The sequence below is a fragment of the Camponotus vicinus genome, unplaced genomic scaffold (assembly GCF_025532165.1).
Source record: "Camponotus vicinus isolate PSW18456_S1 unplaced genomic scaffold, iyCamVici1.0 SCAF_1, whole genome shotgun sequence".
NCBI classification, from domain to species: Eukaryota; Metazoa; Arthropoda; class Insecta; order Hymenoptera; family Formicidae; genus Camponotus; species Camponotus vicinus.
The window spans coordinates 31,198,497-31,212,396 of NW_028141945.1; the positions used below are offsets into that span (position 1 = coordinate 31,198,497).

The following is a 13,900-nucleotide window of genomic DNA, read 5'->3' on the forward strand; positions in this document are numbered from 1 at the left end:
AATTGACATTTTACGTTTCATATTTACGCTTTGCATAAAAATATGACAAGATATCTCAATCCACATACATATATACATATATTTACATATATTTTTTATGCATATATAGTGCTGATATATGCTTTGATGATCAAAGCAATATTTTCTACCATAACGTTTAATTTGTAAAAATCCTTTATTAATATTTTTAATGTTGATATCATCGTATTTTTATAGACAAGATCAATTTTTTTACAAGAAATTGGATCACATATCCTGTATAAACCGCTACATGTGCCAGCACGAGACATATCTCTACACGTTCGCTGTTTCCAATCTTCTCTCTGACGTTTGTAACGCGTCACGAGGACGCGAAGGTATATCACAAACGTATCGCGGACACACTCTACAGAGGCTATTATAAATTCACTATAGATGTCAAAGCACACATTTCTTGTACATCTATATATATACCTACCTACCTATACCCACTTATCTATCCGCAATTGACATGAGAAACATATACAGGATGTTCCATTTTAAATTTACATGAATATCTTTGAGACTATTGATGATGTCGAAAATATTTTAGAAGAAAATTGAGATTTGAAAGGATATAATTTAATGTGTCAATAATTTTTTATGTAGATTAAAAATCAATTATTTAATTTTATTTAAATGTAATTTTATATTTTTAAGTGCATTAGAATATGTTGATGTCGCTTTTCTTTCTCTATAAAAAATATATTAGTTAGTAGTAAAAAATAATCCAATGATATTTCGGTGATTTCAATAGGAACTCGACACGATTAACTCCTTCAATCCGATAATTGGAAAACTTCATTTAATCAGTTTTTATAAAAAAATATATATTTGTGCCGAAAAAAGTCATTAGCATAAAAGATATTTTCATTTTAATGTAGAGAAATAATACTCGCATATGCGTTAATATGTTTGTGCATAATTTCATCTACGCTCGTATGAATGTTTGTAAACAGACATGTTGTACAGGAAGCTTTTTATGATCAATGATTATTTAATATTTTCTTATCTGGTAAATAAATATCGCATAATTTACTTGTGAAATTATTAAAAATAAGACATTCCAAGTTATTTTATCGACAATAATTTTGAAAGAATAACTATTAGGCTGACTATAATATCAATGAATATATTATCGGTCTGAATTTTTTAATGATATTTACTGGAAATGGATATGCGAGGATTTTATACGATAAACTTTTATTGCTTTTGGGAGCTTCTGCGACAAAAAATGTGAATTTAACACGACAGTATTTCTACTCATTATCATCGTATAACTCGAGCTACATGAAATGAGAAGTTTTCCAATCATTGGATTGAACGAGCTAGTCGTGTCGAGTTCCTATCGAGATCACAGGTGGAAATGTCACTCGATTATTTTTTGATAACATTATTGGATTACTTTTTGTAAAACTAGTTAAAAAATGAAGTACTACAACAAAAACGCACTGCTCCAAAATACTTGAAGCAGAGAATGTCTACAGATATGTCAACGAATTTGCAATAAAATGCTTGAAAAGATCGATAGATCACTTCCAGGGATGGAGTAAATTTTTGCATCCCGGTTGAAGGTTCTTCTTTTGAACATCAACTTTAAGAAGGTAAATATCGTATTATTAACACTACACGTGCGTTCAATTCACATATTCAAAAGTATACAGTTCCATATGAAAACCATAAGCCTTTCCCTGACAAAAAAAAAAACAACTAACATCAGATTCAAGAATCCTCGAAATCATTCACTTTTTATCTGAATATTTTTCCGATATCATCGAGATATCATCGATATCTCTTCGAAGATATTCGCGTGGATCGCTCGAAATATGGGACATCCTGTATACGAGTATCTCTACACCCACTCTCCCTGTCTCCTCTCGCCCTTTCCTCCCTCGTATACTGCTGGTAATGCGTCACAGCGACGCCCGCGTCGCGTCGCGTCGCCTCGCGTCGTCTCGCGCGTGCTCCCTTCAACCCCCAGAGAAGTCGCAGCCATTGTCAGAAGGTCGGTCGGTCAGCTCGATTCCTCGCGAAACGCGCCTCCGTTGTGCGCGTAACACACCCTTTCGTCACGCGAGTACCTTGAGCGAAAAGCGAGTGAACGAGCAAGACGGACAGACAGGGTGAGGGGGAGGAAAAGAGAAGAAGGGAAAAACGCGAAATGTGAGAAAACAATTGTTCGTCGACGCGATGAGACGCAAACATCCCCTCGACGCCGATTCCGCGCGAGCAGCACCAACACCAGTACCAGTATCAGCACCAGTACCAGTCGACGCCGTCGTCACCTCCGCTTCTGCCATCGCCGTCGTCGCTGCCGTTCCACCTACCGCGTTGCTGCACCTTTTTGCCGCCAAGGTCGCGAGCATGAAGATTCCGCCTCTCTCATGACCCAGGTGAGTTGGAGCAATTTTTTCTTTTATAATAAAATAAAAGCGTGCGTCGAGAAGGCACGCGGCGTCGGTCTCGTGGATTTACGTGTCCGTGTTTCCTCTCGCGAGGTAACAAATTTACGCCGATATGGCGGCTGTCACCGGTCCCGAAAGAAACCTTCGCTTCGCGAAGGAGGACGATTATGTTTGTTGGAGGATAAGGGAGAAGCGGTTTGTCTTATCGCGATACGATTGCGATAGGGCGTTATCGATATTGATGCAAGGTAGCGTCGCGATCGATGACGCGCGTTCTCGACGATGTTACGTTCGTTTTGATTACGACGATTCAAGCTTCCGACGCTGTTTAGATGAGGTTTGACGTCTGAATCTTGAAGGATCTCTCGATGCCTGTGCATTGTCGGTGAGCGTCATTACACGACGTCTCTCAGTCATTGACGTAGGGGCAGCTCGCATGAATGAATAATGGCGCCACATCGAGAATCGTTTTGAACGGTGACGCGTTTAGGGTTGTCTTACAGTCTTGGAGTCGATAATCTACGTTATTCCACGTTATTTCCGTTATACACGGATCGCGAAATTCGATGTTAGATTTGTTGAAATTTTGCAATCCAAATCTTTGAAGAAATCACGGATTACTAGGCCTTTTATATCTCGAGTTATTTAACGCCACGAATTCAGGATTAAACATTCGGGATTTTATTTAGGATTAAAAAATTGAAAAGAACGAAATTCATATATTATAAATTTAATTAATGAATTTGATAAGCGGTAGATAAATATATTGTTCGCATTTGAAATTTGAAATGTAATATAAAATATTTGGATGCATTATATATAATTGTTATACATTACACACTCGTCATTTTATTCGTACGCTTTTCATCTATTTTATTTTTAATCTATCGCCTGATCTTCACATTAAAAAAAAAACTTTATCTATTATATACTTACTTAGTATTATGGATTACAAAATCTTTGTTTTACCTGTTCTCACTATTGTATTGTTATTCGGATAATTCTAATTTAATGTCATCATATTCGCATGCATCAGATGTATTAGGGCAATGATTGCTCTTGCCTCGCTCGCATAATTAACGCACAGAGGTTAATTAAAATTGAAACGACGGGAAAGATGAATAGATACGGATCGGAATGATTAAAATGTCACCGCAAATCGGTATAAGCGCACTCTCTATTTATCATATTTCTTATGTAGGGCGGCGCAGATAAATCGATACGCGGCACTTTCATTCATGGCTGCCTCTCTCACGGTTGGCACATTGCCGTTGCTCTACGTACCACCCACGTTGTCGAGACCACCACACTTACAACTCACCCGTTACGTAGTATACAGTCGTGGCTAACAGTGGTTCTCCGCTTCGTATCGCGAAAGAACAATGAGTGTTCATCGCACGCGAATCTCTTATCTAATTTTAATCGAGCGTATAATACAAGCGATAGAAGAATTTGCGTATTTGAAAAAAAGCGATCACACGTGTCTTTTTCTTTTTTTTTAAGTAATAGAAAATTTAGTTTGATCATTTGTCGCCACAATCTACGTTGAAGGGCGCTCGGCCCTTTTCAGTCCTTGAACAGACGGACGTGTCGTGACGTAAGCATTCGCGTGGGATGCATTTCGCATTCTATTTATAAATCGTTGTCATTAGTAACATACAGAACGAGTCTCATTCTTCCCGACATAGACGCATAATAGCCTGACGACAATTCAATCGCTCGATTGAAGAGCGAGATAGATGTGTAAATTACATTTTCATTACTTTTGTTATTTTTAAATGCGAATCTTCCAAAAAATCTTCAAGTCCGACAATTCAAAGAGAGAAACATTTCAACGAGATCTTACAAAATTCACGCTTTCGCTTCCCTTTTTTTTTACAGACAGTTTCCTTGAAATTTTTAGAAATTTAATAATTGCATCCCGTGCGTATCACCACTGCACCGCCACTGCATCCCTCGGTAGCGCGGACGTCAATATTACGTCGGCGTGCATCCGCCCGCCCGTCCGTCTGTCCATCCACCCATCCATCCACCTATCCATCCATCCATCCATCCATCCAGCCAGCCAGCCAGCCAGCCAGCCATCCATCCGTCTATTCGTTTGCGTTGAGCGACGACGGTTGACATTAGCCGTCGCGCACGAGGCATCTCTGGTGGCATCCTTAAAATTAGTTAAACTAGTGCATCGACAGGGACTAACCCAGTTATACACGCGAAAAGGGGATATCGAATAAATTTACTGCGCAGCCGCGTATCGGCACTATCGGCCACGAACCGACGACGACGACGCATACCTACATGTTACCCGCGGCCCTTCCGCCCGTTTGCGCGCACGCGGCAGACAACTACGACGAATGCGGGGAAAGGGTGGCGCGGATTGTGCGGAAAGGGAGAGACGCGGGGATGGGTACGCCGCTCTTTGAAATCGGTCCACTTGCCTCCGTGTGCTTGCGTCTGCCGCGGCACGCAATGCGAGGGTGGCGGTGGCGAACAGGCGAGTGGAGAACAGTCTTCGCGCCAGGCGGATTTTCCGCTCGGTGACACTCGCCGAAGGATCTATTTCAAGGATTTATCGGTCGCGATTTTTGAACTTTCGAGCTCCTCTCGAAGGCTCGATTTGCTCCGCGTCGCGATCGGTCGTACTCGGGGGTTGCCTCGCTAGTAAAAGGGGGTTGTCTTGCGCGTCCCAAGCTCCCGCTAAAGCGTTCTCCATGGCAAGGAACGTCGTCGATCTCATGACGTTTCTGGATGTTTGCCAACTCTATCTGCAGACCAAAAAGAAATCTCGGAACCTCTGCACGCTCTGGGCTATCGTGACGTTCATCCGCACGGAGGACACCGGGGATTTCTTGCGATGGTGTCGCGCCTACACCGTGCCCCGTTTGCGATATCGCACGGATCGCGTCAAAAAGACGGAGAACGCGGAGAAGCTGAGGCCCGATAAGCTGATACTTAGACTGCTGCAGGAGTTGTTCTATTGCGGATGTCTGCCCCCCTGCGAGATCGGTCTGTGAGCAAAGGATGCGCATTGCCAAGTAAACGTAAGACACGTAGGACACGTGAAAGTCCGTTGAGTTATTCGACGCAACAGGCTATATACGTACTATAGTCCTAAAAATCAACAAGATAACATGGAATCTGCAGCTGAAGGAAAGTCCACATCTTCGTAAATATCTCGATATTGCGAATCCTTCTTTCGATTTAATCGTTAAAATGACTTTTCTCGATTCTCCAGTGCTTTTGAACGTAGTATCTGATATCTTTTGATTTAGGGAGATGAAAATTTCTGTGCAGCATCGTGTGAGCGCACATGTGGACGACGATAAATTACCTTAGCGAGAGGGATGTCTGAGAGCGACGGAGAGCATGCAGCTCGCTCGGTGGCCTTAGAGCAAGCCTACGTCCACGAAGTATACGAGCAATGTGCCGAGAAGACCTCGCAAAGTAAACACTGGCCACGAGTATATCAGTTTCTTCAGGAACTTGAACCGGGTGCTCTCGTCTGCGACATCGGTGAGTCGAAAATATTTAATCTCTATTTAATTTTAAATATTTAATTTACTTTTTACACGTGATGTTATTTTTCTCCTTTTTCGATTAACAATAAGTAATTTTCATCGATCGAGTATTATGAATAGTGAAAAACCACTAGGCAATTCTCGCGAAGAATTATCGCATGGTTGCACAATAAAAGGAAATTTTTTTCATGTTATATTACACCTATGCGTTCTTGTAAAGGATGTTATGTTTGCGTTAGGTTGCGGCAACGGCAAATATCTTAGCGTAAATCATAGCATCTTTAAGATAGGGGTGGATCGATGCAAGCGCTTCACGGACATCGCGCGAGAGAAGGAAAACGAGGTACATATATCAATCGAAAGCTTCTCGTTTTTAAATTAATTATAAGCTTTATTAATTGGACTCTCGAAATTATATATTTATATATTGTATATAATATATTATTTATATATTATATATTTTTTGCGCAAGTTAAATTAATTTCGCGGATTAATACATGTGATAAATGTCTCTCCTAAGGTTCTGATCTGCGATAATTTGGCCCTACCATTCCGAGAAGAGAGCTTCGATGCGGTGCTGTCGATCGCCGTGGTGCATCACTTTGCCACCACGGAGAGGAGGGTACACGCGTTGAAGGAGCTGGCGCGGATTCTCAGGATCGGAGGTCGACTCGTTATATCCGTTTGGGCTATGGAACAAAAGCATAGAAAGGTAAATAAGAATCCATCTTCTTTTAAATATTCTTTCAACAATTTATTTTTTCATAAATCTATTTGGATTGATTAAACTATTCCACTATTATTTATTCGCAGTTTGAATCGCAAGATGTTTTAATACCTTGGCCCAAGTCATATTGCATGAGCTCGGCATCGGATGGAACAAAGCACTCGGGTGTATCAGACGGGAACGAGAAGCGAGATGATGATACCGCTCAGAAATATCCATCATCCTCCAAAAGGTGAATTTTTTCAATACATGTGCAATAATCGTTAATTATTTAATAAATTATAATCATACATATTTTTTACATTATCATAATGTAAAAAAATTGATCGAAATAATTGTATTCTTATTTTGGCGCAATTTTCACGTTTTGTCCGCGAGCATCGTAGCGTGTAGGTCACAGTGTCGTGATTTCGTGTTTCAGAAATAGCCAACAAAAATGTAAAAGCAAGAGTTATTGGATCGATCCGATATTCAGTTTGTCACCATCCAGTAGCAGTCTATCTAGCCCGAATGAGACTTGCTACAGTTGTTTCCGGCGAGCGTTACAGGTAACTAAATCATGCATCTCTGTTACATAAACACAATATTTTAAGCTCGAGTGATTGAAGAAGATTGAGAATGTGTTTTTGAGATATCTGAAAAAAAAATTTGTCTCTGCTAAAAGGTCATTTAGTTAAAAGTCGAGGGTTATTCAATTAAATTTCTTTATTGAGAGAAATTGAATCGATCACTTTCAAGATTGTATCTATGTTATTAAATTATTTTTTATATAAATATATGTATATATGTAATATATGTATATATTTATTTTTATTATATATTTTAATTATATATATTTTAATTCTTAATTATTCAAATATCGTATTATTATATATTTACCTGTGATTTGCAAAATTTTTTTTTAGAAATTAGCGAGAAGTAGACGCGGAGGAGGCAATCGTGCATGGTTTCCTGGAAGCTGGCAAAGCGGTACCAAGAGTCGACGGCACTACGACCCCGATGAGATGACTGACGTGGACGAGCTGCCAATCGAACTGCGTCGCGTGGAAACTACGCATACGCTAACGATGACAAACAAGCGTTCCACAGATACGTTAAACATAAAGTCCAAGAGCCTAGGTGACATCTTAGAGATCGAACGACTCGATTTGGTGCGCTCCCGATCTAGCATTCCGGGTTTTTGCTCTACGTCGGAGCTGATCCTAGATGAGCGATCGGTCTCATCATCGTCGAGTGGTTCGAAGCCGCGATTAGTGAAACAAAAATCATGTGTGGAGGAGACCGGTTTGGAGAATCCCGAAGACACTGCCATTGAAAATCTGATCAAGGACCTTCCGGACTTCTCTCGCCAACCGTTGCGCAAGCACAATGTACCATTGAAGCAGAACTCAATGAACGAGGAATTAATGTCGATGGAACGACTGGAGGAGAAGGAGCGAGTACGCCGAAATATCATGAAGCAGGCGTCACTGAATGAGGAACTAATCTGTAAGTGGCGAACGTTTGAGGCGTTTAAAGAATCAATTAGTCCAGTGAGCGCCAGTCGGCGCTTTCAATTGCTGAAGAACGGACTCACCAGCAAAATTAAGCGTTCCACCACGAATATCGAGAAGGTCTCCAGTATGTCCATCAAAAACGGATTCGTTCGGATGCTACAAGGTTGGAAATCTTGCGAGAACGAATCGGAATCTACCGCGACAGCTGAAGTAACGACGAAGTCGAAGCCGGCGGACAATAAGATGCAATCAGTTGCCTTGGTGAAACGTAGTATTGAGGTTGTCGAACGTCGTCTTTCACGCGAAGACGGTTCGGATTCGTCCAAGGACAGCAGTCTACAGAGCGACACCAGCGTTGATTCCGAGGACAGTTTCGCATCAGTGATTTTCGTGCCGAAGCAAGACGTCACTGTATCGACATCTTCAGCATCCTCGTCGGTTAACGAAGTATCTTCCGCGTCACGACCGGTAGCATTGCAACTCGGCACGACATCGGCACCACCATCGCCGCGTGTCAAACAGCCACCGGATAGTAGTCAGTCCTCCAGATTCAAACTGCTCGACATGTCATCATTATTGAAGCAACAATCGGCTGTCACAAATACAGATACAAATACAAGTACGAATGCGCGTCTCGGCGACGCAATCAAGCCTAGTGCACCGACCATCATCTGCAAGGAAACGTCCGGTAACACCTTGCAGGCGCCAAGAGAACTTCGTTTGATTACAGAACCAGCGGAACCTGACATCGAACCGGACACCGCACCGCTGATACGTGCCTTCAACGACGTCAAGATAGCTAGTCGTGAGCCGATTACAAACGAGGATGACAACCGAAATGCTAGGTTAAACCAAATCAAGGAGCTGCTCATAGCAAAGCCAGGTTTTGCTACTCGCACTAGACCGTCGTTTCCACTGGTCAGACGAGCCTCTACGGCGGCTTCGGGTCGTTTGGAGACTGTAACGAGGATTCTGCCGCGTTTACTATCTTTAGAATTGTTCAATCCGGAGACAGATGATCTGGATAGCGATTCCAGCGGTGTCTCGTCACCAGAATCAGTCGGTTCGGTGATCAGCGTCACATCAGACGAAAGATATATCGCGAGAAAGGAGGCTGTAGAGAAGAAGAACAATGCACAGACGAGTGAAGGAGTTTCCAAGTCAAACGGAGACGACGTATCAAAGAATACGAAGGAAGCTGAAACTATACGTGACGAATCGTTGAGTATGGAAACCACAGCATCATTTGAGGATTCGAATACGTCTCTGGATCCTCCGCACGACGATTTGCCCGCGGATTTCGAAGATAATGTACTGTTTGCGGAAACCGACACGTTGCGCGACTCTATTCAAAGTAATTTAGGAGTTGACACGATCCGTTCCGCGTCGCGCATACTTTTGGAAAGCGGAAAATCCATATCCTCGCAATCTATGAAGCTTCTCGAGGCTGCTGCTAACGTGGCGAGTTCGCTGGAGGACGCTGTAGAGACAGCAATTCAACGCAAAACTCAAGTAGAACAATTCTCGCAATTGTCGCAAGTTACGCAACAACGGAATAATAATAGCATCTGGTCGCAATCAAGCGTGCGAACGCGAGCGTACTTGAAGCAAGATCGTAAGTCCGCTTCGGTGGATTTGGGTGGCTATGCCGACGAATCGAGCAACGATCTCATACGAGACATCAGTCGGTACTGCCAGAACTCGTCGTTCGATCTCTTGTGTCAGACGTCGAGAACTTCGTCATCGTCGTTGGACAATAAGTTGGACGCGGAATCGGATGCCACGGCCTGGGATGGATGCAACCAAGTGCCCAAGGAGACCTCGTGGATCATAAATAAAGCATACGATAGTGGACACGATAAATTCGCCAATGTGATCCAATCCAAGTTGGCACCAAAATCCAAATCCCTCTGTAAGGACCGTGCCGTCGTATTCGAATCCGAATTCGACCATAAATTTAAATCTGATTCCAAGGATAAAGTTAAGCTGGAAGCCAAGCCCGAAACTAGATTTATTTCCAAATATGACGAAACGTTTAAATTCGACCCTGTATCCGAAGAGAATTCAAAAATTAAATTCGACCTCGTATCAACAATTAATCCTGTATCCAATAGTAATTTCACAGGCGATAAGAAAAAAACATTTATTAATCCCAAAGATTTAGAGCTTAATTCCGAAAGCACGTTTAACTTCCAATCCGGAGCGGAATCTAAACGGTCCAATGTCGACCAAGAGCGATATCGCTCCGCCAGCACTTCGCCGCTGTTGCGCAGCAATTCGGATGACATGCTAGACTTTGTGATGGTGTCGAAGGCAGGTGAGTTCGAGTGCGAGCATGCAACGGAAAACTCGAGGACGACTGAGAAGTGGCGTTCTTCCCAGGGCGGGCTATCGATAGACTCGAGCGATGTGGGTGATTCTATGATGGAGAACACTACGATGAGCCTGAGCGATGGTAGTCAAGCGGAATCGACGGCGAGACTGTTCACCGGTAGCACAGTATCGTTAGTATCGAATCCAAACAACGTGGAGAATAACCCTCGGTGCTCGATGGAGCGACGAAGATTGCAGGAGCGAGGTCGATCGTTGGACGAGATGTCAAGCGAGACGAAGAGACGAGACGCTGCGGATTGTCTGGTCACCACAAACAAGTCCACCGAAACCATTAGCAACGCCTCGTCTCAAGAGTCTCTGTCCTCGGACCGCGGCGGTGGCTCGATCACTTATCATCAGTACTACCATGTCTTTCGTGAGGGCGAGCTAGATCAGCTGATCAACAAATATGTCGAAAATCTGCATATCATCTCGTCGTACTATGACCATGCCAGTTGGTGCGTTGTCGCGGAGAAAGTGCAGGTTTGGACTATATGACTTCGGATAGAAATCATCGAATGAAGGACCAGCGGCTACCGCGACTCGCAAAGTTGTACCGGGTGTCTCGATACGAGATGTCAACCAGAAGGGATCAACTAGGTTCAACTTATGAAAATTTACACTCGCTTAGTTTCACTTCTTTCAGTTGTAAAAATAATTCTGATCTCCGGATCCAAAAAAAAAAAAACAAACGGGGGCCGCAGGGACTTAGAGGAAACTGGATATAATTCTTAAATTCTTTAATTTCGTGATTTAAATTTTTTAGCCTTTATATTACAGAGACGGATTGGGGAGAACTCTTACTTTTGAGACAAAAGTACTAATCCCTCTTTTTGGGACACACAGTACACTCTGACGAATGGCCCAATCATTGCGGTTAATCGTTAAAAGCCTCGCTTCGAGTACCAGATGAATGACTCTAAATCCGTGGATCTAAGAGTCCAAGAATCTGAAAAATTTAGGGGTCCAAGAATCCAAGGATTTGAAGGCTCAAGGATTTCATAATAATACAAATATCCAAGATCTAAAATAATTCACGAGTTGACTTTCTAACGATCTGCTCTTGAAAACTGCAACGATCTATATCGCTATTGAAATATCGCTTTATGCTCGTTAAGCATTCCTTACATGTTTGTCTCATCGTAAAGAGATTTCTCTGTCCGTGACGTCGCTGAAGTAATGCGCGACGCAATAATATAGCATCAAACTAAAGAAAACGATGAATGGTATAAATAACGAACCAACAATTAAAATATCCAAAGGTAAGGGAACATTTTAATAATATAAATGGCCATAATATCTCTTTTAATTAATTAATATATTGTTAATTGCTCTGTATCAATCTTTTATTTTTCATGTCTGATTTATTCAACTTTATTTTTGCTTCAGTGACGTTTAGGACTATTTATCTCATTTCGAATTTGCACATTTCGGAACAACGATTGCAGAGAGCACGATTCTTCGAGATGTGCCGAAAAAAGAAAGATAAGGGAAAATAAATACTAAAAAGAAAGAGAAAATAATAGGGTGAGAGGGGAAAAAGCGGGACGGAGAAAAAAGCATTATTTGCTCAAGGTATTCGGCTTCTCGAAGGGTCGTGCAATCTGAATATATATGCGTTTAATAAGCGTAAAATTCAGAAATGGCAATTGGCTCCCGGCTATGGAGCGTATTTTCTATAGCTTCTCGAGGAACGGACAATATTCGAACGCTTGAACGTAGATATACCTCAATAATGCGACATTCCACTTCCAAAAATATATATTTACACATATACACACAAATACGTATTAGGGTGTCCCTTAATTGTGCTTTGTTCAGTGATTCGTATATGTCGATGTTTAAGATTAACGTTGGCATTAAACTATCGTCAACATATATATAAATAAAAGGGTAAAAGATACGGAATAATTTTTCGAATTTATACGACAGAAAAGAAGGAAAAGATAGAAGAGAACAAACACACACACACACACATTTGTTATATGATTTATAGGCAAGTAAAAGACATCCTAATACATATATAAACACATGGCATACGTACATACATATAATACATATATATTAGGATATAAGAATTCAAGGATCCAATAATCTGAATATTGAATGCTTATATTCTTGGATTCTTCGCCCAAAAACTTTTAATCCCTTAGATTCTTATATTTTTGCATAGAATATTTTTTGTATTATTATTGACTTCAAATGAAATTCTTAATTTTCTATTCACGTATTTAATCTTTAAATCCCCGAACATTTAGTCCTCGTGCAAAATCTTTAGAACTATATAATTTTTTAAATCCTAAAATATATATACATAAGATCACAAAATGCTGTTACATATTTAAAGATTTTTAAGCATTTATACAATAAAGTATTCAGCAATTGAAGATCCAAGGATCGAAGCATCCGTGTCTACAATACGTATATTCACACATCACATAGAGAAGGACATCAATGTAATCTAAGCTTCGTTATTTTTATGATCTCAATTAATTATTCGCGATCGTAGTAATGGACAAAGTTTTTATTGTAACCCTTTAACCGGTAAATCGAATATAATCTTCTTGCGCCAGAGAAAACACCTCCAATGAAATTACTGATAATGACGTAAGATATCAAAATCGTAGCAAAAATTCGACGGAACTGTAGAATGTCCATAAATTCCCACATTCACGTAATAAAAAAGGCGCAATTTAAGGATATTCTATATATCAAGAGAGAACAGGAGAGAGAGAGAGAGAGAGAGTATGTGTGTATGTATGTGTGTGTGTGTGTGTGTGTATATATGTATCTGTGTTTTAACAGATTTTGTGTCGATTCATCAAAATTAAGATTCTCGAGACGTCGAAGATGATGAGCGAAAACGTTATTTTAAGGATTTCGACAGGACGAGAATTTTTATCTTTCTCGATTTTTGATGCACAATATGCGACAAAACGTACTGATGATAGAAAACAATGAACAGCGCGAGTAGAGCCTGGAACTACTGGTTAAAGGGTAATTCGATGGATCAATCGAAAGGAACAAATTGTTATTCCGTTTTCGAAGAATTGTTCGATTAATTAAACACGTGTAATTAAACAGATAGTCGACGATGTTCTTTTTCTAATTTATGGAACTTTGATTCGATTTGAGGAAAAAAGCGAAAAAGTGTAAGTGCATGCGTGCGTGAAACATGTATGCGTGACAAAGGGAAAAGAAAATAGAAAAAAAGCGGAAGGATAGACCAACGCGGAAAATGCAATCTCGAAACAGGTGTAAATATGTAAAATAAAGTGTTCCTGACGTAAACGCACAGAAAATCGTCAGAAAATAGTTGACATATGGCAATTTCGGAGAATTTTCTGTCGAATCTCCTGGTCC

The 13,900-nt window shown here is 40.9% G+C and overlaps 1 protein-coding gene across 2 annotated transcripts; it reads left to right on the top strand.

Moving 5' to 3' along the window:
• Nucleotides 1-119: 119 nt before the first annotated feature.
• On the top strand, nt 120-13,861 carry Fid (class I SAM-dependent methyltransferase fire dancer). 2 transcript variants are annotated; one of them, XR_014435317.1, is made up of 8 exons: nt 120-2,411; nt 5,718-5,936; nt 6,181-6,284; nt 6,462-6,653; nt 6,755-6,900; nt 7,090-7,216; nt 7,574-11,799; nt 11,937-13,861. XR_014435317.1 is itself a non-coding variant. In XM_083079604.1 (7 exons), exons 2-7 carry the CDS (start codon nt 5,768-5,770, stop codon nt 11,033-11,035), a joined length of 4,200 nt encoding a protein of 1,399 aa, XP_082935730.1. In that variant the 5' UTR covers nt 120-2,411; nt 5,718-5,767; the 3' UTR covers nt 11,036-13,861. The 2 variants fall into 2 exon arrangements, 1 of the variants encoding a protein (XP_082935730.1); XM_083079604.1 differs by having other exon boundaries at nt 7,574-13,861.
• The last annotated feature ends 39 nt before the right edge of the window (nt 13,862-13,900 follow it).